A 26194-nucleotide genomic window follows, 5' to 3' on the forward strand; every position below is an offset into this window, starting at 1 on the left:
GACAGCACAACCCGTAGTGATTTCAGTTCCAATTCACTTGGCTGGTGCACTTGGAGATACTCTCTGAGGACCGCAGGATTCTGTCTCTTGTTTCTAGAGATAAGGTTACCGGTTGTCTTTATGTCGATTATCTCTGTCTTCCGCAGATCCTCAAACATATCGGGAGTGCCCGTTTTCCTGCAGTAGACAATAGCAATTATTTGTTTTCGCTCCGTTGCGAGTTTAGGGAATCATTTCTTCAAGTTGATTCGAAATAAAATGAAGAATAGCGTGAAAACAAAATACAAAAGCATATCTTGATCTAGGTGAATAGTAGTTTTGTTGGATATCATCATAGTAATCGAAACTACTGCACTAGGGTACTACTATGATTGTGTGATCTCTCGAAAAAGCAACTATGGTTGACAGGTCCCGCATCCATTCCGAAAATTAATTTGTGCATAAAAAATTTATTTCGAAAGTATTGCAAAATATGTTCAGTCAAAATTTTTTTGGAAAGAAACGTGTAATTAATTCGTTTTTTTTAAAAAGTTTTTCTCGCTTCTGTATATATTTGACGGACATAATTGGGTTACCTTAATTGTCATCAAAACTCAATTTTAACCCTGTTTTAAATTTTTCTCTTTGAAATGGTGAAGGGATGGGGTTTGTTTGAAAAAATACTGCAACATCTTTCTGAATGACAAAATCTTATTGAATGAAGGATTTGAGAGCTCTAGGTGTCTTTTTCTCAAGGGAACTGGTTATTTTCAAGGGACCACTCACTTGTCCTTCATCATTTCACGAAGTCAAGAAATGTAAGCGAAAGTATAACGGAGCTTATTGTTCTAGGAGCTTTGTTGTTCCTTCTAAGCAGCATCAAAAAGTCGTTTATCGAATCTTTTTCGGCGTGCAGTAAAGGCATTCATGATGATACAACTGTCAGGGATGTCAAAAGTGCAACGAATGAAATCTGAAAAAAGTAATTACTTCCCATTGACGTTATTTGAAATTTAGTTGATAATAAAGACTTTAATTGTTTACATTATGGTATTTTGATGAATATCTACTAAATTGGTCTAGGACAACAAGCCGACGATGTTCAAACCACAAAAACTTGATAAAATATTTTAGTGCTTCCTTTTGATTTTGAAAACTTTGTCACGCATAAACGTTAAACGTTTAGAAGAAGAAGAAGAATCACTTTAATTACTTTACAGAATAGTCAATGTATTGGTATAGTAATAGTGTAAAATTGATATTAATTACAAGTTTAGAAAGTAACTCATCTATAAAAACTGATCGGGAATCTGATAGTATAAGAACTGATCGGGAATTTTGTAAAGCTGTCAAACGAGCCAAATTTTGAAAAGCAAAAATAAAAACTCAAAAATATTGTTAAAAAAAAACAAACATTTTTTGCTTAATTTTTGAGCTCATTGAACTATTATTTAACGTTATTTGAGCTCATGATCTTCTTCTTTTCAACGAAGTTCAATTTTGTCGCGCCGGAATTTCTTTTTTTTTTTGTGGTTTTGACTGATGGCCGGCACATATCCAAGTTTTTTCTCAAAAGTAATCGCTTTGTTGATGAAGGGACTCCTCGGTTACCATGATACCTTTGACCTTCTGATTACCAAAAAAAAAGAGAAAAAAAGGTAATCGCTTGCTTGTCCTAGTATTTATTTCGGATTCAGTTAAAAGTTCTTGCACTTGAACCAATCTTTGATCTCCGGAAGTTTTAATGCGATGTTTTTCTTTATTAATGAGGAAATGTATGTATTTTTTTCTTAAAATTTTGCTTGAATATTTATTTTTCAGAATTTCGTTTTCAACATGCGCAGTCTTCTCTATTTTTAAAAATTGCGCCTGCCTAGGCAGATCGAATAAATTTGTTTGCAATCATTTTGAATTCAGCAACAAGAATATTTTCCCTACTAAGCGCTGAAAAAGACGAGAGACCGAGAATTGGCTTCCTGTTACGGTAATTTCAATTTAAACTCTAAACAAATTTGTTGTCATTTTCTTTACGAAAACTGAAATTTCAGTGATCTAAATCGTTACTTTTAAACAACAACCTTTAGCAAATTAAAATGGCCACCAAATCGAGAGAAGAACTTGTCGCTAAAGCCAAGATTGCCGAACAGGCTGAAAGGTACGATGACATGGCCGACGCTATGAAGCAAGTGACTGTGAATCTGGGTCTTACTGAATTGCTGAGTACCGATGAGAGGAATTTGCTCTCTGTAGCATACAAGAATGTCGTTGGATCTAGACGAGCATCGTGGAGGGTGATTAGCAGCATTGAAGGAAAAAATCATAACGACGAGAGAAAGAAAGAACTTGCCAAAGAATACCGTGAAACAATCGAAAAGGAGCTGAATAAAATCTGCACAGAAGTCTTGGTAAGTTTCACTCATACATAATTTCAAGTCTGGGTAATTTACTGATCTCTCTTGCTCAATGGTTCAAAAACATACGCTGTCTATTTAAGGAGCTCTTAGACGAGTATCTTATCCCCAACTCGGAAACGGAAAAGAAAAAGGACCCCGAAGTTACACCCGACAGTCAGCAATCGCCCAAAGGTCTTGAAAGTCTGGTCTTCTATTTGAAAATGAAGGGAGATTATTACCGATACCTAGCTGAAGTGAAGAGCGAAGGAGAGGGAGAAGGTAAATTAATGTTACTTGAATTCAATTATGCTACCTTTTGTACATGACGGCCGCCCTCGTTATGAAGAAATTTTTTTTTCGGTACGAAAACTGAACTCACAGTTGCAAATTAAACGTGCATTGTCAATAAATTAATTGTTTCAGAAATCACGACGAAATCCGAAAAAGCTTACGATAAAGCTTATGAAGAATCTAAAATTTTGCTGCCTACTCACCCTATCAGACTCGGACTGGCCCTCAATTTCTCAGTCTTCTACTACGAGATAAAGAACAAACCCGAGAAAGCGTGTGAACTTGCTAAAAAGGTGAGATCTTTTATAAGTATTCGAAATCTTAGATCGGTAAAGGAAGGATTGTATAATTTTGTCAATGATATGATTTCAAACCGAGAAGAGAAAGAAGTTTCGTTACCAAAAGTCAAGCGTGGTATGATGTATCAAATTATGTTTAGGCGTTTGATGACGCAATTGCCGAACTAGATCAATTGAAAGAAGAAAGCTACAAGGACTCAACACTGATAATGCAATTGCTTCGGGACAACTTGACTCTATGGACCTCGGATAATACCAATGACGAGGAACAGGAGCAACAGTAGTGAACTGGCCTTAGAAGGCTGAATATCTTGCTTGCATAAATTTTGTTTTGTTTTTTTAATTGAATGTGATAAAGTTCCCTGATTTTTTTCCATGTTCCACAGCTTGGTGCATTCAATGTCCACTTGATTGTACTATGTACTCAAGTAGCAAACTGAATATTGATTATTTATATCCAACTAATCTTCGGGGCGATTGCTTCGTATCTCGAATAGAATTTTTGTTACTGTCTTTTAGTTCAATTTATTCAATTGTAGACATGAAGTAACTTAATGGCAATCTCGATTATCTTGAGCAATTTATCGTTCAGAACTACAGCATCTAAGGTTAATTGGAAATCGTTTTTAGCGTGGAAACCCGTGAAATTTCGAAACTGAAATCCGACGTCGAAGATTCGCCTAAAAGGATATTGCTAACCATTTCATTTGGCACAGAAAGCAATTCTTTTCCAACTCAACCCTTATATTTGAATTTTCGCGTTGTAGTTATTATATTTGCAAAGTCTGAAGAAGCCAACTTGAACAATTTTGCGAAAGGTGTGACAGGGGTTCCAAATCACGCCAATTCTTAACAAATATAGCACTCAAGTTGAACAATAGACCCTGCGTGGTCCCTCAATCTCACTTGTACTCAAATTTGTTCCATTTTTGCATGATAGCATCACGCAGTCAGCCGTAATAACTTGCAAAACAACGATAAACATCCGGAACAAGACTTACCTTACTAATCTATACAAGACCTTTGAAAAATAAGGATATTTAAAAAAAGTTTTGTCTACAATTTTTAGTTAGTACTTTCTATTTCGTTTGTTGGGATTGTTCAAATAAAGCACGGAGATTTAACCTGATGCATTCTTATTCTTTCCTCTACTTTTGCATCTTTTGTGTGGCTATGTTTGCATGCTACAAAGGGAGGCGGCACAATAAGCTGAATAGGCGAAGAGCAGGAAAAAGATTTTAAGTCTATGAATGTAGTTCACGCTCTTTATTGGTTGCAATTCTTTTTTTTTGCGTATTTTCAAAGTCTTGATCATTGTTCAAAATCAATAATACCTTTTCGTGGTCTGACTTGATTTCTTTCTAATTTCCGTTCATTTTTTAGTTAAAGGAGCATTTTTTAGTTATTGCAGCAAAAATTTAAAGGTCTCAAAAACATGATCGAATTCTAATTTCGAAGGTGGAATTTAATTTTTGATTTCACAGCGAATTTAAAATTTTCCCTATTGATCCGGTTTTCTAAAATTGGTTCAACGTCATTTTAAAAGTGTCACTTAAACATTGTTTGCCCTTGCGATAAGCAAGGCGATTGCAATCTGGTACTAGACCTTTTACCCCATAAATAACTTTTCACAGAATGGTCAGTGCAGTAGGAATGGTAGAGTTCACCTAAGGCTGACATGGTCATTTTCTTGAACATTCAAATAAAACTGCGATCAGTTAGCTAGCAGAAGGGTGGAGTTCGTTTTGGGCAGTAAATGTTTTTTGAAATACTTGAAAAAATATTGATTTTTTTTCGGATTCTTGATTATTGTCCTAGTTTTTGTCAGTTCACTACACGTTTTTTCAAATACCATTTTTATTATCGTACTATTTTTGTTTTCTTTTTAAAACATAGTTTTTCATTATCATTCAAAGATTTTTCTAGTTTTTTATATTTCTGCACAAAAGTTTTGATTTTTTTCAAAACCTTTCTTGCCAAACAAGCGCTAAATGAAACATCCAACACAACTTTTTTTGACCTTGCGATAAGCAAGGGTATTGCAATCTGGTACTAGAATTTTTCCCGTAAACAATTTTGTCCACAAGATGATCTCCACTTTCCAGATTTCTAACACCAAGTTACTGTGACTAGAGTGAATGCGTTACTGAATCTAACATTTTCAGATGTGAAATTGTTTTTTTCGAAGGCTTAATTGATTTTGTCCCAATTCTTGTCGGCTTATTTGCCGGGTGTTTTTTTTTGAAAATTCTATTTGACTAATTATTAAGTGCGATGCGAAGAAAGTAACACGATGAAAGACCTATCATAGACGTTTTTTAACACGCTTTTTTATACACACTAAAATTTTCAGTTTGAAAAAACTCTTGAAGCGATTTTTTGTTGATTTTTTCCAGTTTTTTTTTTTCAAATGCTTTGTTTCGATTCTCATAAGGAATTTATAAGAGGCAAATTGACCAAATGATAGCGCAAGTTACAACTGAGGCACTGACATAGACGATCATGGTTATTGAAAATATAAGCAAGGATAGACGGTTACTGTGCAAATAGCACAAAATGTTCCGACTAGTCTTAATAAACTACAAAATTATTTTTCCAATTAGTGTCGTTTTTCGGCTTGATGTGAAAAAGAAATCTTGGCCAAAAAGTAGAGCTGAGACATTTTCATCAATCATGTAAAATATGCAAATTGGAAAACATTTTTGAAGACAAATAACAAGAAACAAAATTTCAAACCGGTTTTCTCGACACTGGAAAATTTTTTGGAGTTTTTTATGTGTTCAAATCACAATTGAAAGAGCTTTTATATGATATATCACTCAACCCAATGTGATCATTATTTGTGGTACCTATTATTTGTGGAAAAGAAAAAGAAGAAAAAAAGTAAAACACGCCCGAATACAAAGTTCCTCCCATCTTCTAATGGTCAGAGCAACAAGAATGGCAGAATGTTACGACCATTTTCATCTCAAACAAAAAACAAAATTTGAAAAATGAACAAAGTTTCAATTTTGTCTCTTTTTGTTGCTCAGTTTTCGAATATTTTTTTTTAATTTGAAAAAGCGGTCGGAATTAGGTGATAAACTGCCAGAATTGAAATTAATAAATACCAAACAAAGTGTTATTAAATATGAGCGTAAATTTTTCCACAAAAAGACAGTGTGTAATAGAATCAATAAATCTTTCACGTTTTTAAATACTCAGCACACTTGGCCTAGTGGTTCATTTATTGTTTGTCTGCTTATTTTGTCGGCTTAGATGCCACAGCAAAAGCGAATGGGTGGATTCAAAGATTTAATCCCCTCATCCACGAAAAGAGCCCCTTATTTTTTGTTCTCGGCCTTTTTTTTCAAAAATATGTCTAAGCCCATTTCTTTTGCGAAAGAAAAGAAAACGACATTGATAGCTGTTTCTGGAGACCACAGAAAATCATTTTATTCTACCTAAAAATTCGACACAAATTCTCAAAACTCACGCCCTTGTCCCCTATAAAATTCCTAGATATGCTTGTGCCACCATGACTTTTCGTACGATTTAAAAAATTTCACTAAAACTAAAACTCATTTTGATGTCCTGTGAATTTACGAATCCTGAGTTTCTATTTTTTTGCTACAATTTAATTGGTTGCGCCATATTTTATCATCTAAGAAACTTTTTTTGTGTTGTTAGTAGAAAAAAATAGACTTTTATACTTAAGTGTTTACCAAAAAGAAAAACTTGAATATTTCGATTTCCGAAAGCTCAATTTTTACATGAAAATTTTGTTTTTGGCTAACTGCGATAGACAGTTTTAACATACTGTCTCCAAACTGAACATCTTTCAAGATTGAAATTATGAAACGCTGTCGATGTAGTTTCTTTGACATTTCAAATTTTTTTAACGAGTAATTGGTTTCTGTCTTATTTCGCCTGGTAGGTTTTCTGATATGCTACGTTTGCGTGGTGTCGTAATTGATACTACTGAGTTCAAACAAACTAAAAGTTTCCTTAATATTTATTTTCTATGTTAATAATTACAACTGTTCAAGTAAGTTTTATACGCACTTGTTTATCTGAGGAACAGCTCTTACCAGACTATAATTTTCCCAAAATGATCTTATTTCAAGATAAATGGCTGTTCAAAATTAATGGTAGGATAAAAATGCATAATTTTTAGTGTTTTTGTCGTTTTTGATTGTTTTTTTTTCAGGTTTTATTTGCTGTTTCACAATGAACTGCTTCGTCTCCATTTTTAAGCACGGTTCAAAGCGTTTGCCCATTCTAATTATAGGATTCTTCTATCAGTTTTGCTCAAATTTAACCAAAAAAATGGATTCAATTTACTTTTTTTTTTGGTGTTTGATCGAGTGGTTGACATCTTAGTTGTTGAAATAATTGTTTCAACTTTGTTTCTCACGCTTTTGTCAAATACTATAGAAATCCAGTTTTTTCAGAATTTGTTTGAAAGATTATGCAAAAATTTTGCGTGGGAAACGTAGCTTTCAGTTCAATTTTGATTTCCTACTGGTTGTTTTTTTATTTGAACATATCGTTGTTCATTGGATTTTTGGATTCAAAATTACTGTCCCATCGAAATTTTCTCATTAGTTCTTTTTTTGATTTCATTAAATTAAACGACCAGCAAGTTTCAAAATATGATGATATACATAATTTTTTTGAAAGCAAACTCTTGAAAGTTTTTGTACCTTGAAAAATTCAATAGTAAAATTATTTTTTGTTTGCTTTTTGCCATCCTACTTTTAAAAACTTCTAAATTTTATCGGATTCTTCTGATCAAACAGTTTTTTTATAAGTGAAAATTTTGATTTCATTTTTGTTTTTTGTAGCTTTCACTTTTGATTTTGTATAACTTCCTTCTCGTTTTTTGTTTGCTAAAAAAATTGTCCGCCTTAATAAGGTTAGGCTAAAATTATATCAACTCAGCTATCTTGTTTTGCAAAATTTAAGGAAAAAATGGAAAATGCTTAAATGCTACTCAGAGATAAGGCGTAAGAACCTCGAGTTGTAAAAACTTATAGCTCAAAACTTCTATGACAACTAATAATTTCCGGCTCAGATTTCTACCGCTTAAAACGTTGCTCTGGATGATCTTTTACGCTTTAGGAGATTGTGTTTCTGAAAAAGTTTTCTCAAAATAAAAAGCTATTCGACAAGTTTTGTAGATGCACTTCTTAGAAGGTTTATTCAATTTAGTAGCTTTGATCTCATTTTCTGTAGGTTGCGATGCAATGCTACGCTTACTTTGAATTGCAATTGGTACAAAGCTCAGCTTCGCCTCTGAATAAAAGGTTAAAAGGTTTCATAAAACAATGTTATTTCTTAAAAAAGGATAGTGACTTTTCAACTTTTCCGCAAAAGTTTTGACTTTGCCTGAGATTAATCATAACTTTAAGATTGCTGTTGAATATAACTTTTTATTTTAGTTTTTGAAAAGCACATTTTAGCACTCGTTTTCATAATCTGATTATTATCATTTTGTATTTTTGCAGACAAATGCACTATTAACAACAATTTTTTTTTTGGCAATTTTTTTGGCAATAGTTTTTATTGTGTTTTCATGCAGAATACCTAAATTATAACCCATTATAATTGATTATTTTTTGTGAGATAATTTTTTGATAGAAAAAGGGATTATAATCTATTATAAAAGATAATAAGACATTTTCGGAAAAATTATAATCAATTATATTTGATTATAATTTAATAAAATTTCACCAAAATGTTATCATTAGACTGGATTATAAATCGTTTAAAGTTCTAAAACTGGCGCTTATAATTAATTATAAATTTGCTAAAAGTACAATTATAGTTTTAATATAATCGATTATTTTGCTCTTTTTATTCAGTGTGCGCATGAAGAAGAAATTGCAAAGCCGATCTATTTAATAGAATAAGAGGGCGTGGTCGAAGATATAATAGTTGTTTTTAACACTCCATGAAGTGACGCGTAGGAGCTATGGCGTAGAGTTGTTATTTGCCTGAGTTTGGAATATTCACAGAAAATTTGTTATCTGGTGTTCATATGTGGTGTCATATAAAAACCTGCGTTGAAAAATGGGTATGAAGTTTCATTTTCATTTTTTCAGTTTGCCTGGATATCTTTTTTTTTGGTAAAGCAGGCAATCGAAATACGTAGCAATGTTTTTTTAGTGTTTTTTCAAATGGCTGAGGATACTGGAAATATCCAGTGCCCATTAACTGTATATCATTCAGATGTGTATGTAAATAATCGGCAAGAGAGGTTAAACTCGTTGCAAGGTTTGACATTTCTACCGGCCTTTGATTTTTTAATACGCTAGGATGTAAAATGCTGGAGTTCAGTAGAAATAAACCCAATAGAAACTTAAATTTTGATAGCTTTTGTTCCGATCAACAAAATGCGTCCAGACAATTCGGTCAAAGACAATTCAGCCGATTTGAAATTCAGACAATTCAGCCAAAAGTATGCAGAAAGTTCAGCCAAAGATAATTCAGCCAATAATGGTGACCGCCGCAGTCGCTCCAACGTTTTGCAAGCTTGCCAACATAGGGTAGGATTCTATACAAAATTAGCAAACGTAGTTTTAAGAATAGCCATTTTCACCCTCTAAACAAGCAATGAGAAATCTAAAAAAAAAGAAATTCTTTTTCCAGTTATTTTTTTCAAGTGAAAACTATGCTAGTAACCTTTTGCTTACTCCATAAGCTACTCGTTATAGTTTCCGAAAAAAGTTTATCTAACTCAACGGTTGGTTCTGACTTTGCGCTCTTTCTCTGCTCAAAGATCACGCCCTGATACATGTAATTCTAATTTTCCTGAGAAATATACGGCTACATTTGATGTAGTTACAGAAAAAACTCTAGATATGAAAAAAAACAAGCGAAAAAGAGCGTGGAAATGGATAATGTATAAAACACAGTGTTTTTTTTTTCATTATCGCTTTTCACGTTCTATTGGCTAACTTTTTTCTGAGAATCTAGCATGTACATCGAAAAAGTTTTTTTTTGTAACTACATCAAATAAAAGTTAAGTCGCCTACTTATTAAGAATATCAGAATTATAGGGTGTTTTTCCAGATAAACTTTCTCATATTAATGCCAAATTTAATGTCTTTCAACATATTTTTAATTTGAGTAAATGAATTTTTTCCATGTATATAGTAATTTCTGGTCAAATTTCGCCCGCAAATATTGCGCTTCTTCGGTTTCTCGGCCATTCAACGGTTTCAAATTTTTTGGATTATCCAAGATAAAATTTCCATCTTCGAATGCATATTGAGAAATAGGACTTTTTTCGGAAAATTTATCTGAAACGCACTGTAGTTGCAAGAAATAATTCGAATAATTGTGTGAGCTAGTAAGACTTTGTAAGAGCTATTAAGAGTGAGAAATTATCTATATTCAGCTGCTATTATTATCTTGATGTTATGTTTTGTGAACTTTATGATGTTATATAATGCATTATGTGGATGCGGGTGTTGGTGTGTTCATCCGCCCTGCTCGTCTGCCTTGGGCTGATCTAGTGCAGGATAGACTGTCTCGCAGCCCTTGGGGAGACAGTTGCGGCAGATGGCCACTTGGATCTCATTCTTGATCGGATCCTCCTTCGGCTTCTCCACCTCCTCCCCATCCTCCCCCTTCCCCCCTCCCTTTTTGCCCTGAGAACACAACAGAGTTCTATCCACCCTCTCATCTTATCGAATTTGGGGATCGTGGAACCTGATCTAAACTACATTTTATGATTGGATAAATTAGATATTTTACCAATGTAAAGTATTTAATATTAACCAATCATGATCCATCTGACTAACAAACCACTTATTTGTAAGTGCTGAAATTACTTGTAATTTCAGCACCAGAGAGATTTGAATTTAACTTCGAAGTTAGTTGAACTCTCCCGAGTACTTCAGCAGCCGCAATAAACCAGTATACCCTAGATCTATTGAGCCTAGCAGAGACTAGTTAAACAACCTGAGACTAGATAGTATAAGAGTAAGATTAGGATCGGTATTAGACTAAGAAGTTGCACGAATCTATCCGGCCGAAAATAAGATAGCGTGACGAGCAGACGGTGTACCCTATCCGAAATTACTATATGAGTTATACACTTCGGTCATAACTCATCTGGTGCGACCATAAGTCTCGAACAAGACCTTAATAGCTTAGAATTAACCAATAATAGATTAGAATTTAGACAAAACATTTACAAAATGTTATACGACAATAATTTAATCGAAATGTCTCTACGACTCAATAGATCAGAGCCAATATTCCGAACGATAACAGAACTACCCGGAATTGGAAGAAGACCTCGAACCAGAGACGACATACGACAAAGCAGAAACTTACCATATAGTTATATGATAGTTCGGCAAAAGCCAGAACAAACTTTTGTATTTAGAATACTACTAGCAATGAATTTAGATTTTCATTTGCAAACATAAAATTTTGAAGTCAATCTTCAAAATCATTTCAGGCGCTAAACAAAATTATTAATATACAATAACGATTGATAAAAAGATCTCAGATCGTTTTCCTAAATTCTGCAGTAATATACAAAACATGTTTGAAAAATATTTATTGAAAAATCAAAATAAAAATTAGTAGCATGACAATAAATGGTTAGTAATTAAAAAATCATTCTGTTGTTCCAGCTTCATCACCTAAACATAACAGCATTCATAAGCTCACTAATATCATAAAAATACTAAATCTTTTCCTTACACAAATTTAAATCATTTTAAAACTTAAATTCACTTAATTTTAAAATCAGATCATCAAGGCTTATCCTTGGATCTTAAATCATTTTCTATTTAATTAAATTTAAAACTTGATCATCAAGGCCTATCCTTGGATCAAAAAGAACAACTTTGTTCTCCCCCACCCACTTAACTAGTGTCTAACGACCTCAAACGTCGATTCACTATCCAACCCTTTCTAAAAACCCAGGACTAATAGAAATTTTTGAACAAAACTAATCATTCAAATTAGGATAAACAGTGAAGAACTTCGGTTATTCATCCTTCACTTGATCCCCCCTCTTACCAGACCTAGGATAAATCTTAGACTTAGTAAGTTTAAAATAACATCTAACGAACTACTCGCGTTCTAATTATACCTGAACCTTGTGGATCGATTTACTATTCTCCAACCCTGAACACAATCACTACCCTTAAGTAAGATTAAGTAAGTTAACACCTTAGCTTATACTAGCCACGAGAAAGTATAAAATCATTCTTCGGAATCGATATACTTTTCTCCCCAACCCTGAACAAATAGACCCAGGTTAGGCTAACAAAAAAATCGTAAGGACTAACAGTTTAAGCAAATAGAAATCATTTAACAACCTTTTGCACCCGTCATCCTAAACCTTATGTCATTTAAAAACCTAGGAAATAAACAAACAATCGTTTTACACAATTGTGAAATAGATAACAAAAAATACGACCTTGTAATCACACCTCATACACAAACAGTTGGATACATTCGAACAAAACGACAAACACTAAAGAGAAAAATAATAACTAAACAAAGACAAATTACACGAAAAAGATTTTCCAAAAACCGCAACGCATTTTCAGAATCAGAAACCAACAGTTTAGACGAACTTTATAAACTAAAAGAATCAATAGATAAAAATTGCCCAATTCACGATCAATTATATTTCTCTGACTCAGAAACAACTTCAAATTCATCAAAAAGAGGAAAAAGAAGAATAAAAAAGCAGTATAAACACAAACCAGTACATTTATACAATTGGAATCAACCAATTAGACACATTGATAATTACATATTAACAGTCATCAAACGAAAAAATGAGCTCAACACACACCCCAGGTGAAGAAAGTCCAGATGATGATGATATCTTCCCCTTTATAGTAGATGCAACCACTGATAGAGGACAGCATATTTTTTGCAAAAATTTACTCTTAAATTTGTTTGAACCCGGAATCAGTCCATGTAAAACAGAGTTCCCAGATGTAAAAATCAAAAGACAAATTATCGATCACTATCTAAAAGATATATGTAACCTGACACAACAATACGGAATCTACTCCATAGAATTCAGCTCACCAAATCAGAATCACAATAAATATATAATTCAAACAGACGACCTTGATTTAGAATTTTCAAAAGTATTCTCAGAATATATAAAAAGCATCCAATATCATAACTCACAAAGAGCAAACTCCAAATTCACCAATGAAGTTTTTGCGATAATATATAGTTATATCTCGATATTAGAAAACGAAATCCAGATACCAAATGTCTCACCGACAGAAACATCTAAACATATAAGAGTACGACATGAAATCACACTACTCTCTAGTTTTCTAAATATAATTAAAGAAAATTTCACGAAAGATGAAGTTTCACAACATACAAAACACGACTTACAAAAAATTTTGGCATGGTTCATAATAGATTATTTCACACATAATATTGATTTAATTTCACAAGCAAGAAAAAATTTTAGACCCCAAAACTCAAACGATGATACTGCCATCACAGAACAATCAGACTATGTTTGGGACCCCGAATGGTCTCATCCCGCATTCATAAACTTCCCACAATCAATCTCAAGCCAAGCAATAAGTACGATATCTTATATAAGAGATTATGTAAAAGTAATACCATTAACCATTGATGCAACACCATTAAACTATAATACATTTTTACCCGATATGCAAAATAATAGTTTAAACTCTACAGTCATACACAATGAAAACCTCAATGGAACTAGGAATCTTACTCAACAAGATATCCAGACACCATCACACTTCATAAATGAAGAAATCGTACACACAACAACTACACAACAAAGTATTTCACCAATACGTCCAAACTTAACAACACCAAGAAATACAAATCCTTCACAAACACAGGTAACCTTACAATCAACCGTTAAACCTTCGGTTGCCCCAAAATATTCACACATGGATTACCAAACATACAGACCCATGACAATACCGCCAAAAACACGCAAAACGTTCACTAGAAACAATTTTGCAGACCATAATTATAATTACACACATCCATCAAAAACAAATTATCAACCACGAAAAAATTTTAGTAATTATACAAGATCTCGAAACTAGGATAACTCAATGGCACCACCTAATTCAGTAAATTTCCAAACAAATTTACATCCTCCACAGGATCGTAGTGAAAACTATCCATTTTTTCAACAAAATAAAAATAAAAAACAAACATCTTATCAAATGGATTACTTATCCTCAGATGATGATTTCTTACAACCAGATATATTTGCACCCTATAATCAAGAATATCGTGGACAAGGAATACAGAAACCACATACATATCATAGAATTTTTTCTCCACAACCAATAGATACACAAAATCAACAACCAATTCAGCAACAAAACCCAATTAATACACAATCTTTTCAACCAATTCAGCAACAAAACCCAATGATTGCAAACTCGTACCAACCAACACAAATGCAAAATGAAATACCACTCCCATATTATCTTCAACAACACGAAATAACAAGAAATCAACTTTCAAATTTTTCTCAAATGCCAAATGCAGCAGAATCATTACAAATGACAATGAATCCATACCTTATGGGTGGATCATCAATAACATCAAATAAACCTTTAATGGTATTCACAGGAACAGACCCTGAATATTCTGTAGAAGACTATTTAAATGCAGTAACAGCAAATTTAATTTTAAATATAGGACCCGAACCAATTAATACGCCACTACATCAAAACTGGATACATCGACGCACAGCGTTGATACAAACAACTTTAGACGGCGCAGCCCAAAAATGGTTTTCAGTATTGCCTATAGAAATAAAATCAAATTGGAAAAGGTTTACACAAGAATTTTCAAAAATGTTTGACTCCGAAAGAAACAAACAACAACAAAGAGTTTTATGTAATGAATTTCGCAGATTACCAAACGAAACCATCAAGCAATTAGCAGTACGAATTGAAACACTAGTTCGAAAAGCATATTCATTAAATACACACGACTATAAAAACACAAAGATGACAGAAATCTTAATGATGACCTTAACACCGCAATTAAGAAAAATAGCAATAAAAAAGAGAGCATCCCATCCTTCTTCAATTCGAGAACCCGATTTAGATTTTCGAAAACTAGTAGACAAACTAGAACAAGCAGAAATCACAATGAAACTCGAAGAAACGGAAAATCTGAAATTACAATACGTTAACAGAATTGAAACAGCTTCCACAAATATAAACAATATACAGGAATCAGATACAGACCTCGTTGAAAAAATCACTGAAATACTCAATATTTACGAAAAACACCCAAACTTTAAAGGCAAACCATCTTTCAAAAAATGGTGTAATTATTGCCGACGATACGGACATAGTATTTCTGAATGTAGACAAAAACAGCAAGACAATCAAAATAAACCTCAAAAATATAAAGAACCAAATAAATCATTCTATCAATACATGAAAAAAGATCAAAATCTACCGAACAAAACTGTGTACAGCAACAACAGTTCAGGAAAACCACTCCCGAACAATACAAATTATACAAGAAATCAATCACCATATAACTCAAGTTATAGAGGAAGATCACCAGAACGAAGAAATACGCAAAATTCATCACAAAATCACTACAATAGACCAAATAGTCGAAATAACTACTCCAGATCAAATTCAAATACAACACGATTTGTTTCTAGATCTAATTCCCAATCAAGAAATAATTACTATCCAAACAATCAATCACGAAATTCATCATACAATAGGAATAGAAACTACTCCAATAATCGGAATAGAAGTTATTCAAACAACCGAAACCAGAATTACCCGAACAATCGATCAAGGAATAACTCATATAATAGATCGAACTATAACAGACCAAACAATAATTACCAAAACAGATCACCAAATAATTCACAAAATCGACATTCAAGTTATAATAATCGTTATAGAAATTATTCCCAATCACCACACAGGAATAATAACCATTATAATAATTCTAATAATCGCCATAGAAGTAGTACACCTAAACATCAAAGGAATATAAATCAAGTACAATCAAATCCAGAAACAACATCAGACCCTCCAGGTATTGACGACACAGTAAATGATGTGTTACAACTCAATCAAATAAACTGTGAATCATCAGACTCAGAAAGTGAAACAGAAAACACTCTCTCCATCAATATGATAAAAGTCGAAAATGACTATGAACCTGTTATATATGAACAACCTTTTTCATCACACATATATGAGAATCAATCAGAACTCCTTCACAATTATTATATTGAACCCATCCATTCCACACCGACGACACAAAAAACTAATGAAATTAACACTACAAATCAACCCAATGAGAACGAAAAAACAAAATGCTTGAATACAAATCACATCTATCAAAACATACAAAAAGAACAACCCAAAGAAAAAATTTGGACAATACCATTTCTTTTAGAAAGTCCAAGAAGCAAAGAATTTCAACCACCAGATCTTGAAATTGATTTTTTAATTGATTCAGGAGCAGAATCAAATATAATAAACATTCCCACATGGAATGAAATAAAAACCTTACACCCAAAGCTAACACCTCTTGAAACCTCCTGCAAACTAGCAACAGCACAAGGATCAGCATTAATAAACTACGGAAAAATTCAATTATTTCTTCTCCCCACAAGAACAATGGAGCAAAACAAAATTTTAACCAAACCATTTAAACAAATATTCCATATCACTGATATTAAACACAATATCATTGGAATACCATTTATCTCTAATTATATACCAACAATCAACATCTTGAAAGAAAACACTTGAAACCACTATCAGGAAACATCTATAATTTTTCAATCAAACAAGTTCACCAATATGATAAAAAACAAAACAAACAAAAATTTTATATGTCAGATTTTGAATTCAAACCTATTCATAAGTTTTTCAAAATCACAATCTCATCAATAAAATATTTGAAAAACTCGAATTCAGATATTATTTCCTTACATGTATACAACAATACACCTTACCAAGTAACATTACCTTTAGGACTTTTAGGCTATTGCGAAACCAACGCTACAATATCACCAATACACGAAAAAGCATATCGTGTAAATAATATACTCCAATTACTAGATATTTGCCAATCCACAATCCTTAATGAAGAATTATCTATAAATAATATAATAAGTAACGAAAACAGAAATACGGATTATTTCACAAAAACCCCATATTTCAAACCTACATTCAACATAAGTAACTACACAGAGAATCAACAGAAATTTTTAACAATGTTTAATTTCCAACATTCACAAATAACACAAGACGAATTTGAAAAACTAGCCAAACAGCTAATTAAATATTCATCAGTCTATGCAACATCCAAATTTGATGTTGGCAAAATCAGCTCATCACTACATCTCCCATTAAAACCAGACGCAGTTTTCAAAAAACAAAGAGCAAGTAAAGTACCAATTCACTTACACGATAAAGTGAACAGATTACTCGACATTTTAGAACAATACAACATTATATCACCAGTAAACAAAGAAGAACAACCAAAAGGCAACACATTTATCAACCCTGTTATCATTCTAGCCAAAGGAGAATCATTAAAAATTGTTCTCGATGCTAGATACCTCAACTCACTCATAGATGAATCAAAGTGTAATTGGCCCATTGAACCAATACAAGTTATTTTAACAAAAATAAACGGAAAATACTTTACCACCGCCGATATGAATAGTGCATATAATCAAATGCCATTAGATGAACAATCACGACGTTTAACACAATTTGTTATTGGAAACCAACAATACGAATTCAACCGCTTATTCTATGGAATATCCATAGGACCAGCAGCATTTTCAGCTTTTATGAGCAAAATTTTTAGACCACTAATACTCAAGAAAAACGCAATCACCTATTTAGACGATGTTTTTATGCAATCACAGACAAAAGAGGAAATGTTCAATGTTTTAGAACAATATCACCAAATACTTCAGAACGAAAATCTGAAGGCCGCCCCCGATAAATCACACTTCTTTTTGACAAGAGTTAAATTCTTAGGACATAATATAGAAAGAAAAACAATCACTCCATTGAAATCACGTATAGACGCTATTCAAAAACTCCAACCACCAACAAATAAAAAGAAAATCCAAGAATTCCTTGGAATGTTAAACTTTTTAAGCAAATATGTTTATAAAATGCAATTATATCTACGACCATTCTATAATATACTTAGACAACAAAATAATTTTGAATGGAATACAGAACATCAAGCACGATTTGAAGAAATTAAAAAACTTCTAACTGAACAAATTTCAAACACAATTCCAGATTCAAATCAACCATTTTATGCAATGTGCGATGCTTCGAACTTTGGCATCGGCGCAGCATTATTACAATCACATAATGGTACAAATAAAATGAACCTCATATCAGCAAATTCTCGATTATTCACTCAAACAGAGCTACGACTCTCAACTCTAATGAGAGAATGTACAGCCATAATATATACACTAACAGAATATGAATTTCTGATACTTGGATCAAAACATCCCACAGTTCTATTCACAGACCATAAACCAATCATCTTTCTTTTTACACAAAAGTCTAATCCAAACCACCGAGTTTATAGATTTCAACTAATTTTAATGAAATTCCCAAACTTACATATAGTTTGGACCGCAGGAAAAAATCTTGCATTACCAGACACCTTAAGTCGAAATACGCCACCTGAATTACTTACACGTAAAACCACAGTTGAAATACCCAAAAATATAAAATTCTACCTTGCAGAAAATGAAACATCACCCCGACTAGAATGCAAATATGTAGTAAAAACTGACGTTGAACAATCACAGATAAACAATCTACAACACTTCCCACTTTATTTAGATTGTCAAAATAATCACTATGAAGTTGACCTACTTGGAACATCAACTTTTAAACCAATCCCATATTCACAATGGATAAAAAATAACACCCAACAAAAAAGAATAAAACAACACCCGCCTAAAAAAGACCATTTTCTACTAATTGAAAAAGAAAATTTAACTGATAAAATAAACTTATCAGGACCACAAACAAACGATTCAAAATACACAATAAATCAAGTTTTTGACCTCCATGACCCACTTGATACAATACCTTTATCTAAATTAGAAATTGAAAACATTTTTCTCCCCCCAACAGAAACAATTACAATTTCAACACTGAAACAATATCAAAATCTTGACCCAGTAATTCGACAACTAAAATCATGGCACAAATATAAAACTAAACCCGTCAAGGCAGATACAACTATTTTAGGAAATAAAACACTCCTCCGATATTTTCGAAAATTCAATAATACAACAATTAACGAAAACACAGACCTTCTAGAATACAAATTAAATGAATCTACAGTTCCCTGTCTCCCTTTAAGTATGATTCTCATAGCTTTTAATATTTCACATACACAAAATATTAAAGGACACTCTGGATCAGAAAAAACATATTCAAATTTTATACAAAACTTTTATTTCCCAAATGCACCAATTTGGATAAAAATACTATGCAATGACTGTATAGTATGCCAACTAAATAAACCTTACCCAAATCAAAAACAAATAGCACAAAAACAAGATTTTAAAGGACAAAGTTTGTACTTTAACCATCGTATCTCATTTGATACTAAAGGACCAATTTCACCCTCATCAGAAGGAAACTCCTACATTATGGTAATTGTTGACGCATTTACACATTATGTAGCACTTAACCCAGTACCACATTGTAACGCTTATTATGCTTACACAACGCTTTATGAACACTGGATAGCAAAATTCGGACTACCAGAAATTTTAGTTACAGACAACGGTACAGAATTCATAAATAATGAAACCATCACACTATGTCATCTCTATAACATCAAACACAAACCACGTACATCTCACGCACCTTGGACAAACAGCTTAGTCGAAGGTATGAACCGTTCATTACAAGAATATCTCAGATGTATCATCAATGGAAATGATACAAGATACACCGAATGGTCAGCAGATGTAAAATTATTTCCCTTAGCATATAATTCACAAATTACGACAACTCTAGGAATGTCACCATATGAAATGGTTTTTAACCAAAAGCCACGCAAACCAATAATGTTTACAGCAAACTCTCATAAAAACGCACAAGGTTATTGTCAACCAAATAAAGACTCAATTTGTTATAACCTACCATTACATACACACGATGAAGATCATTTTCATCACCCACAAATTCTTAAATTAGCCTCCGGTACACACACCGAATGGATTTTAAACAGAGATAAAAAACACAATGAAACTTACCAAAAAGTAACAAAAAAATTGTTACAAAGGCAAAATATTAATGAACAAATAAATTCACGCTTTACACCAGCCTCCGATTTAAAAATTGGAACATTTGTTTTAATACCCAATTTTAATACTCAAAAAGGAATTTCAAAAAAATTACAACCCCTTCGTAAAGGACCATACCAAATAATTGCAAAACCCACTGATGTCACATATAAAATCACCGACTCAGACAAAAAAGAAATCGTTCAACACCGAAATAACCTATTACCTTATTATCCAAAAGAATACGCACTCCGCGAACTAACTCAATTATGTTCTTTTACAGGTTTACAAGTTATTCAAAATGACCCACATACGGAAAATACAACAAAGGAACAAAAAGATGTTCACCTCAAAAACCAAATAACAAAATCAACCACCACAAAAAACAACACAAAAAATCTAGATCAAAATACATCTCAAAAAGAAAGAAAAAATAGAAAAATGCCAGAACAAATAATACCCCAAGAACAAATCGACAAATCAGAACATAGAGAGTCTTCACGACTTAGAAATCAACCACGTAAAAATTATAAATTATTCATCCCACAATCTAAAATATTAAAGAAAGTTGAATTTCAAAAACAACTTTAATTCTACATTTAATCATCTTTGCACCTCTGAAACATTTTACACTTTCACTTTTCAAGATAACATGCTGACAAACACGCAGCGATTCTAGTTCAAAATTAGCCAATAGGATTCATCCAATCCGTCACCTTCTATAACTTTAACACAAACCAACTAGACGAAAAATATTAAACTCCAGGCATATCTATAACTATAACTCTACGACCTCCAGGTCAAAAATAAGCAAACCACTCCAACTTGACAACTAAAATAAATATCATCATAATATCATAACCCTCCCTTATCTAATAAACCAAAGATCAACAATATTTCCCCAACTCAGACCTCAAATATCCCCCAAACAAATATGTTAAATTAGCCTAAAGTAAAAGAACGACCATTTTATTTAGCCTAAAGTATAAAAATCTCAAAAATACCCCAGATCATTTGACAAATGAAAATAAAGACAAAGAAGACCTCCCGATCACCATAAAAATTGCCCCCAACAATTTTTTACAAAACTCAACCCACTTGTCAAAAAACTAATAAATAATCCGACCACACTTGAAAATTGCCCCAAACAACAAAAAATATTCGATCACGAAGTCATTTCTTAAATGCTCTTCCATCAAATAGTCACTAAAATTATCACAAACCTCAAACAATTTTTTACGATACTTGAAACTTTCATAATATTTCTTTTTGATATCCTTGAATCTTTTCTAATAATCTTAATCATTTTTTGTAATATTTTTTAAATTTTCTACACTATATTCGAACTATTTCTCCAACTTTCAAAAACCCTTGATTATATCCACAGGTACGATTCATACAACTTGTCTAAATGATACGAACTATTTTCAGTAGAACTGATATTTTTCTACTATTTGTAATTTTCATAACATTTCTATCATCCCTCATTTTGACCATATGCAAATGTATAAAGAAAGCAATCATCACATTCGCTCTAGCAACAATCCTCCTAATTCTTTTCTTAGAAGAATACTATAATAAACATAAACTTTTTCACTAAAAGAATAGACCAAAAAGCTATCAAAAATTGCTACCCAACAGTCACAAAGTCAGACTTCACCGACATCATCCCAAGATAACCCAACAACACCTTCAACTACCCAAAATCCTCAAACATCTACACGAATTTCCTTTCAAGATAACCCATACACTTTTGAAGAACGACACGCTCGCTTATCTGAACCACTAGAACCAGTTCAACGACAAGCACCTTTGAGTGAACCAACATATAACTTATACCCAACACTACCACAAGAATTAAGTAGAATAAGAAATCCTAGTCAAAACCAAAATACAGTCGAAATAAATAGACAAATTATACATCCTCGACGAAACAGAAATTTTCAAACACCCCGAGTTCATTTTGATATACCTCAATCCCCATCACAAAACACTCCAGAAAACCCCATTGGTATATTACCAGAAACCCCTACGCTTCTTTCACAACGTAGCACCTCAAGCCTACCATCAGATTACTTAGGTTCAACACCAACATCTGAACAAATACGTGAAAATCCCTTTAACCCCCCAAACCAGGCATCACGACTACCATATTGGACAACACATTCATTACACAAGGTGAACTAAATTCAGTCAATGATCCAATAGATATTTCTACGGATACAACAACATCCTCATCACTACCAGAAACATTATCACTACCATCAACACCATCAATAAGCCAGATTTCACCACCACCTTTTAACTTAAATTTCCCAAATAACCTCGACGCTAGATATCGAGAACAATCATCAACAAATATCCCTTTAAGACTAGATTGGAATACATTTACAGCACCTCCACCATTATTTGGACAACATCTAGAAAGTAATCGCCTTCACAACTGGGCATTTAATAGATTACAATACCGACAAGACATTCACGACGATATCCGTGATCACAATATCCAAATACTCCAACAAAACAGTTTACAATTAAAGTTTGAAATCACAGTTAAATTAAACAACATTACTCAACATCCCTACCCATTAAATCCACCAAACATAACAGCTCAATCACTACCACCACCATTTATAACCACTGAAGTAATATATAAATACGACAGATATACCAAAAAGACAATTGGTTACATCACATTTTATAACCCATACTCAGGATTATCATACACATGTATATTCTAAAATTATTAATTTTTCTCCAACTCCTTTTTCTAGTAATCTCAAATCAAAACATAAACCCTTCTCCCCGCACAGGACCCCAAGATTTATTAGTAACACATTACGATTGTGAAGAAAACGAACAAAAAACACTACACAAGTATGCAATAAATCAAGTATCACAATGCGAAACAGAACCCCAAGCCATAGAAACTACAAATGTAATAGCAACACTTTATTCAAAAGCCCGAGCAACAACAGTTACAGGATATAAATTCACAGCAACATTTTCTGAAAAGAAAGTACATTGTTCACAAGTCTCAAACGGAAATAAAAACCGACTTGACCATGAATCATTCTACCAGAGTAATAAAGAACGACTTTTACATCTCAATCCCGAAGATTGTAAAAATGAGTTACTCCGACTAAACATCACAAAAAATAAAAACACAGATAGAAAGTTAGTATATTTCCAAGTTTTTTCAGATTCTGTACATCAAGCAGAACTTGAAAGATATCAAGGACATATAAAATTAGATGAAAAGTACCCATATAACGGCGCACACGGACGATTAACCTATGACATGCACGATAAACACTGGATACCACACATTGGTATAAATAACCCATCAAACTGCAAAGCAGACACAAAAAACAAAGGATACCAAGAGATCATGTTTTTCGATTGGAAAATACAACTCGAAAAAATACAACTCACACGAGATTTATCAGACAACACAATGATCTATCAAGGAATTAGATTACCTTGTAAAAACGACCAAGGTTATTGCGACCCTACAACACGAACACAAGCAACAATTGTTTGGTTCCCCGAAGACACATGTACAACATTTCAAGTAGCAAAAATACACGCTCGTATGATAAAATTTCACGAAAAATATTTTATACAATCAATACCATATGAACAAGTAAATCCATTACGAAAAATAAGTTCTAATTTTAGAAACATTCATAATATAGAAAATAAATTAACACGTTTTCAAATATATCAAGAAACAGAACTTGCATGTAAATACAGAAACCCACTTCACAAAACACAATACTCCGAAATATTAGTTGAATACGAAAATGGATTCGACATGACCACTGGAAAAATAAAAGTCGACCCATACGCCACAAGTTATCCTCCAAATGAAGGAACATCATACATACCAGTTCATTTTCAAAAAAATACAGGTCAACCTGGTGGACATCTAAAAACCCAAGACGCTCAAAGCACACGTTTACAAGAACTATCACTAAAGAATAGTACATATTTTGTTTACAATCACTTGCACTAGCAGTATTAAAAATACCCTACGCAGGATATTTACTATCAGGAAATAGATCAAATTTTTTAGACTATGAAGGAAACATCTTATGGTTTTATACTTGTACTAAAAAAGTATCACCACTATACGTTTTTGAAGATAAACGATGCTATAAAAGAATCCCTATCTTTTATAAGAATAAAGTACATTTCGTTGACACACTTTCACGAAGAACCTATTTCTGGGATACCGCAGTCCCATGTGGATCAGAAAATAGCCACAATGTAGTACAACTAAACCCTGATGAAGATAAATATTACCTTCTCACCCCATATCCCACATTAATGCAATCACTCAAAAAATTTTCACCAGAAAGCATTCGCGCTATCGCTCGAAACCCAAATATAGACTTACAATCAATAGGAATATACTCAAAATCAGATATTCAACATCACATTAGAACACAACAATTCCAAGAATTATTAACACAAATGGACACAATACAAAGACAATCAATTGACCAAAACTTACGCAAACTTGCCGAAACCGCAGGATTTGCAGACATCTATACGCAAGACTATAGCGGATATTTTAAAGACATTAAAGATTATATATATCTAAACGGTGAAAAATACCGTCCCCAAGATATATCACCTATCAATATTTTTAGCTTTGTTACACTCAAGAATGAGATTCTTGATTTTCTAGGATGGCCCTACTACATCTTAGAAAAACTGACTATTTTATACGCAATGTTTAACTTTATTGGATTTCTTTTTTCACTCTTAAAAGGAATCTATAACACATGTGCTATACACACACAAGTCAATAGACAAGCAAGTGTAGCACGCATACTATTTGCAGGATTTTTTGGAATCTTTTCTACATCTATAAACAAAATTCTTTTAGACGCACAAATAAAAGAATATAACACAAAAATAGCAACAAGACAGAACACATACGACGAAGAACATAACAATGTAGACACAACGCCAACAGCACCACAGTTACCACCCCTACCACATAACCATCCATTATCCCTAGTCCCACGTAATTTTCGAAATTTAGCCATAACACATAATCAAAATTTTAGACCAACCATATCACAAAGTCCCATCCAACATATAATGCCACACCACTCACAAGATGAAAATACTTATGAACAAATTATAGAACAACCCCATACCACCGCTTTTCAGTCTCAAAATAATAATTTTTTTAGCCCATGATGAGCCGACAACTTGGATCCCTACACCGATCAAATTCCCACCCAACGAACCTCACCACTCCAATCCCAATAATACCACTTTTTGCTTTTCCGCCACCCGATTTCCCCACCAGTAATGTAACATCCGGCATGAATTCCGATACTAATTCACACATCTCAGTTTTATACTCCATCTCACAACTCAATAACCCGAATATTGAAACCCCCGATGAATTTGCCGACTCTGAACCATCTCCATCAAATAATTTTCACACCAATTCCTCAAATTTTTCCCAACCCCCTTTTCAACCCATACTACCAAATAACCCTGTCCCAACCAATTCTACACCCTCTTATGCTTCCCAAGTCACTCCAACCTACTCCTCACTTCACTCAGACCAATCATCTCATTCTCCAGACACCCCCCGAATCTCCCCAGAACTAGATAATTTCATTACCCTACAACAACAACCCTACCACCTTGACACCCCAACCATAAACCAAATCTCATCCACAATAGATTCATCCAACCCTCCTACCCCTACACCCTCTTCAATTTATACTGAATCATTAGCACCATCATCCACATCTACTGAATCTTCACTCAGCACTAATAGAGCTTACCGCACTTTTAAAAGAAAGTTCCCCAACCATCCTTTCCCAGCGAAACCAGGAACAGCCCGTGAATATATCAACCATCCAAAACAC

The 26194-nt window shown here is 33.1% G+C and overlaps 3 protein-coding genes across 4 annotated transcripts in view; 1 reads left to right on the top strand and 2 right to left on the bottom strand.

Annotated features, from left to right (window-relative positions):
• Window positions 1-26194, bottom strand: part of LOC134848151 (succinate dehydrogenase [ubiquinone] iron-sulfur subunit-like) — a 295415-nt gene that overhangs the window by 243886 nt on the left and 25335 nt on the right. The window lies entirely within an intron of this gene.
• Window positions 1863-3475, top strand: LOC134847982 (14-3-3 protein zeta-like). Its single transcript, XM_063865300.1, has 5 exons — window positions 1863-1963; window positions 2064-2384; window positions 2474-2651; window positions 2796-2956; window positions 3103-3475. Exons 2-5 carry the CDS (start codon window positions 2073-2075, stop codon window positions 3244-3246), a joined length of 795 nt encoding a protein of 264 aa, XP_063721370.1. The 5' UTR covers window positions 1863-1963; window positions 2064-2072; the 3' UTR covers window positions 3247-3475.
• The window catches only part of LOC134847626 (uncharacterized), a 38659-nt gene continuing 22789 nt past the window's right edge, over window positions 10325-26194 (bottom strand). For both annotated transcript variants that reach the window (XM_063864774.1, XM_063864775.1), the window contains exon 4: window positions 10325-10599. In XM_063864774.1, the coding sequence (XP_063720844.1) occupies window positions 10429-10599 (171 nt within the window). In that variant the 3' untranslated portion in view covers window positions 10325-10428. The remainder of the gene's footprint in view (window positions 10600-26194) is intronic.

This window comes from Symsagittifera roscoffensis, chromosome 6 (genome assembly GCF_963678635.1).
Source record: "Symsagittifera roscoffensis chromosome 6, txSymRosc1.1, whole genome shotgun sequence".
Classification (NCBI taxonomy): Eukaryota; Metazoa; Xenacoelomorpha; order Acoela; family Convolutidae; genus Symsagittifera; species Symsagittifera roscoffensis.

What these genes read in the sequence shown, in the direction of transcription:
- LOC134847982 (XM_063865300.1), top strand. Translation starts at nt 2,073, where the DNA reads ATGGCCACCAAATCGAGAGAAGAACTTGTCGCTAAAGCCAAGATTGCC. An exon ending in AAATCTGCACAGAAGTCTTG is followed by an intron (nt 2,385 to 2,473) that starts GTAAGTTTCACT and finishes TGTCTATTTAAG; the next exon opens with GAGCTCTTAGACGAGTATCT. An exon ending in GAGCGAAGGAGAGGGAGAAG is followed by an intron (nt 2,652 to 2,795) that starts GTAAATTAATGT and finishes TAATTGTTTCAG; the next exon opens with AAATCACGACGAAATCCGAA.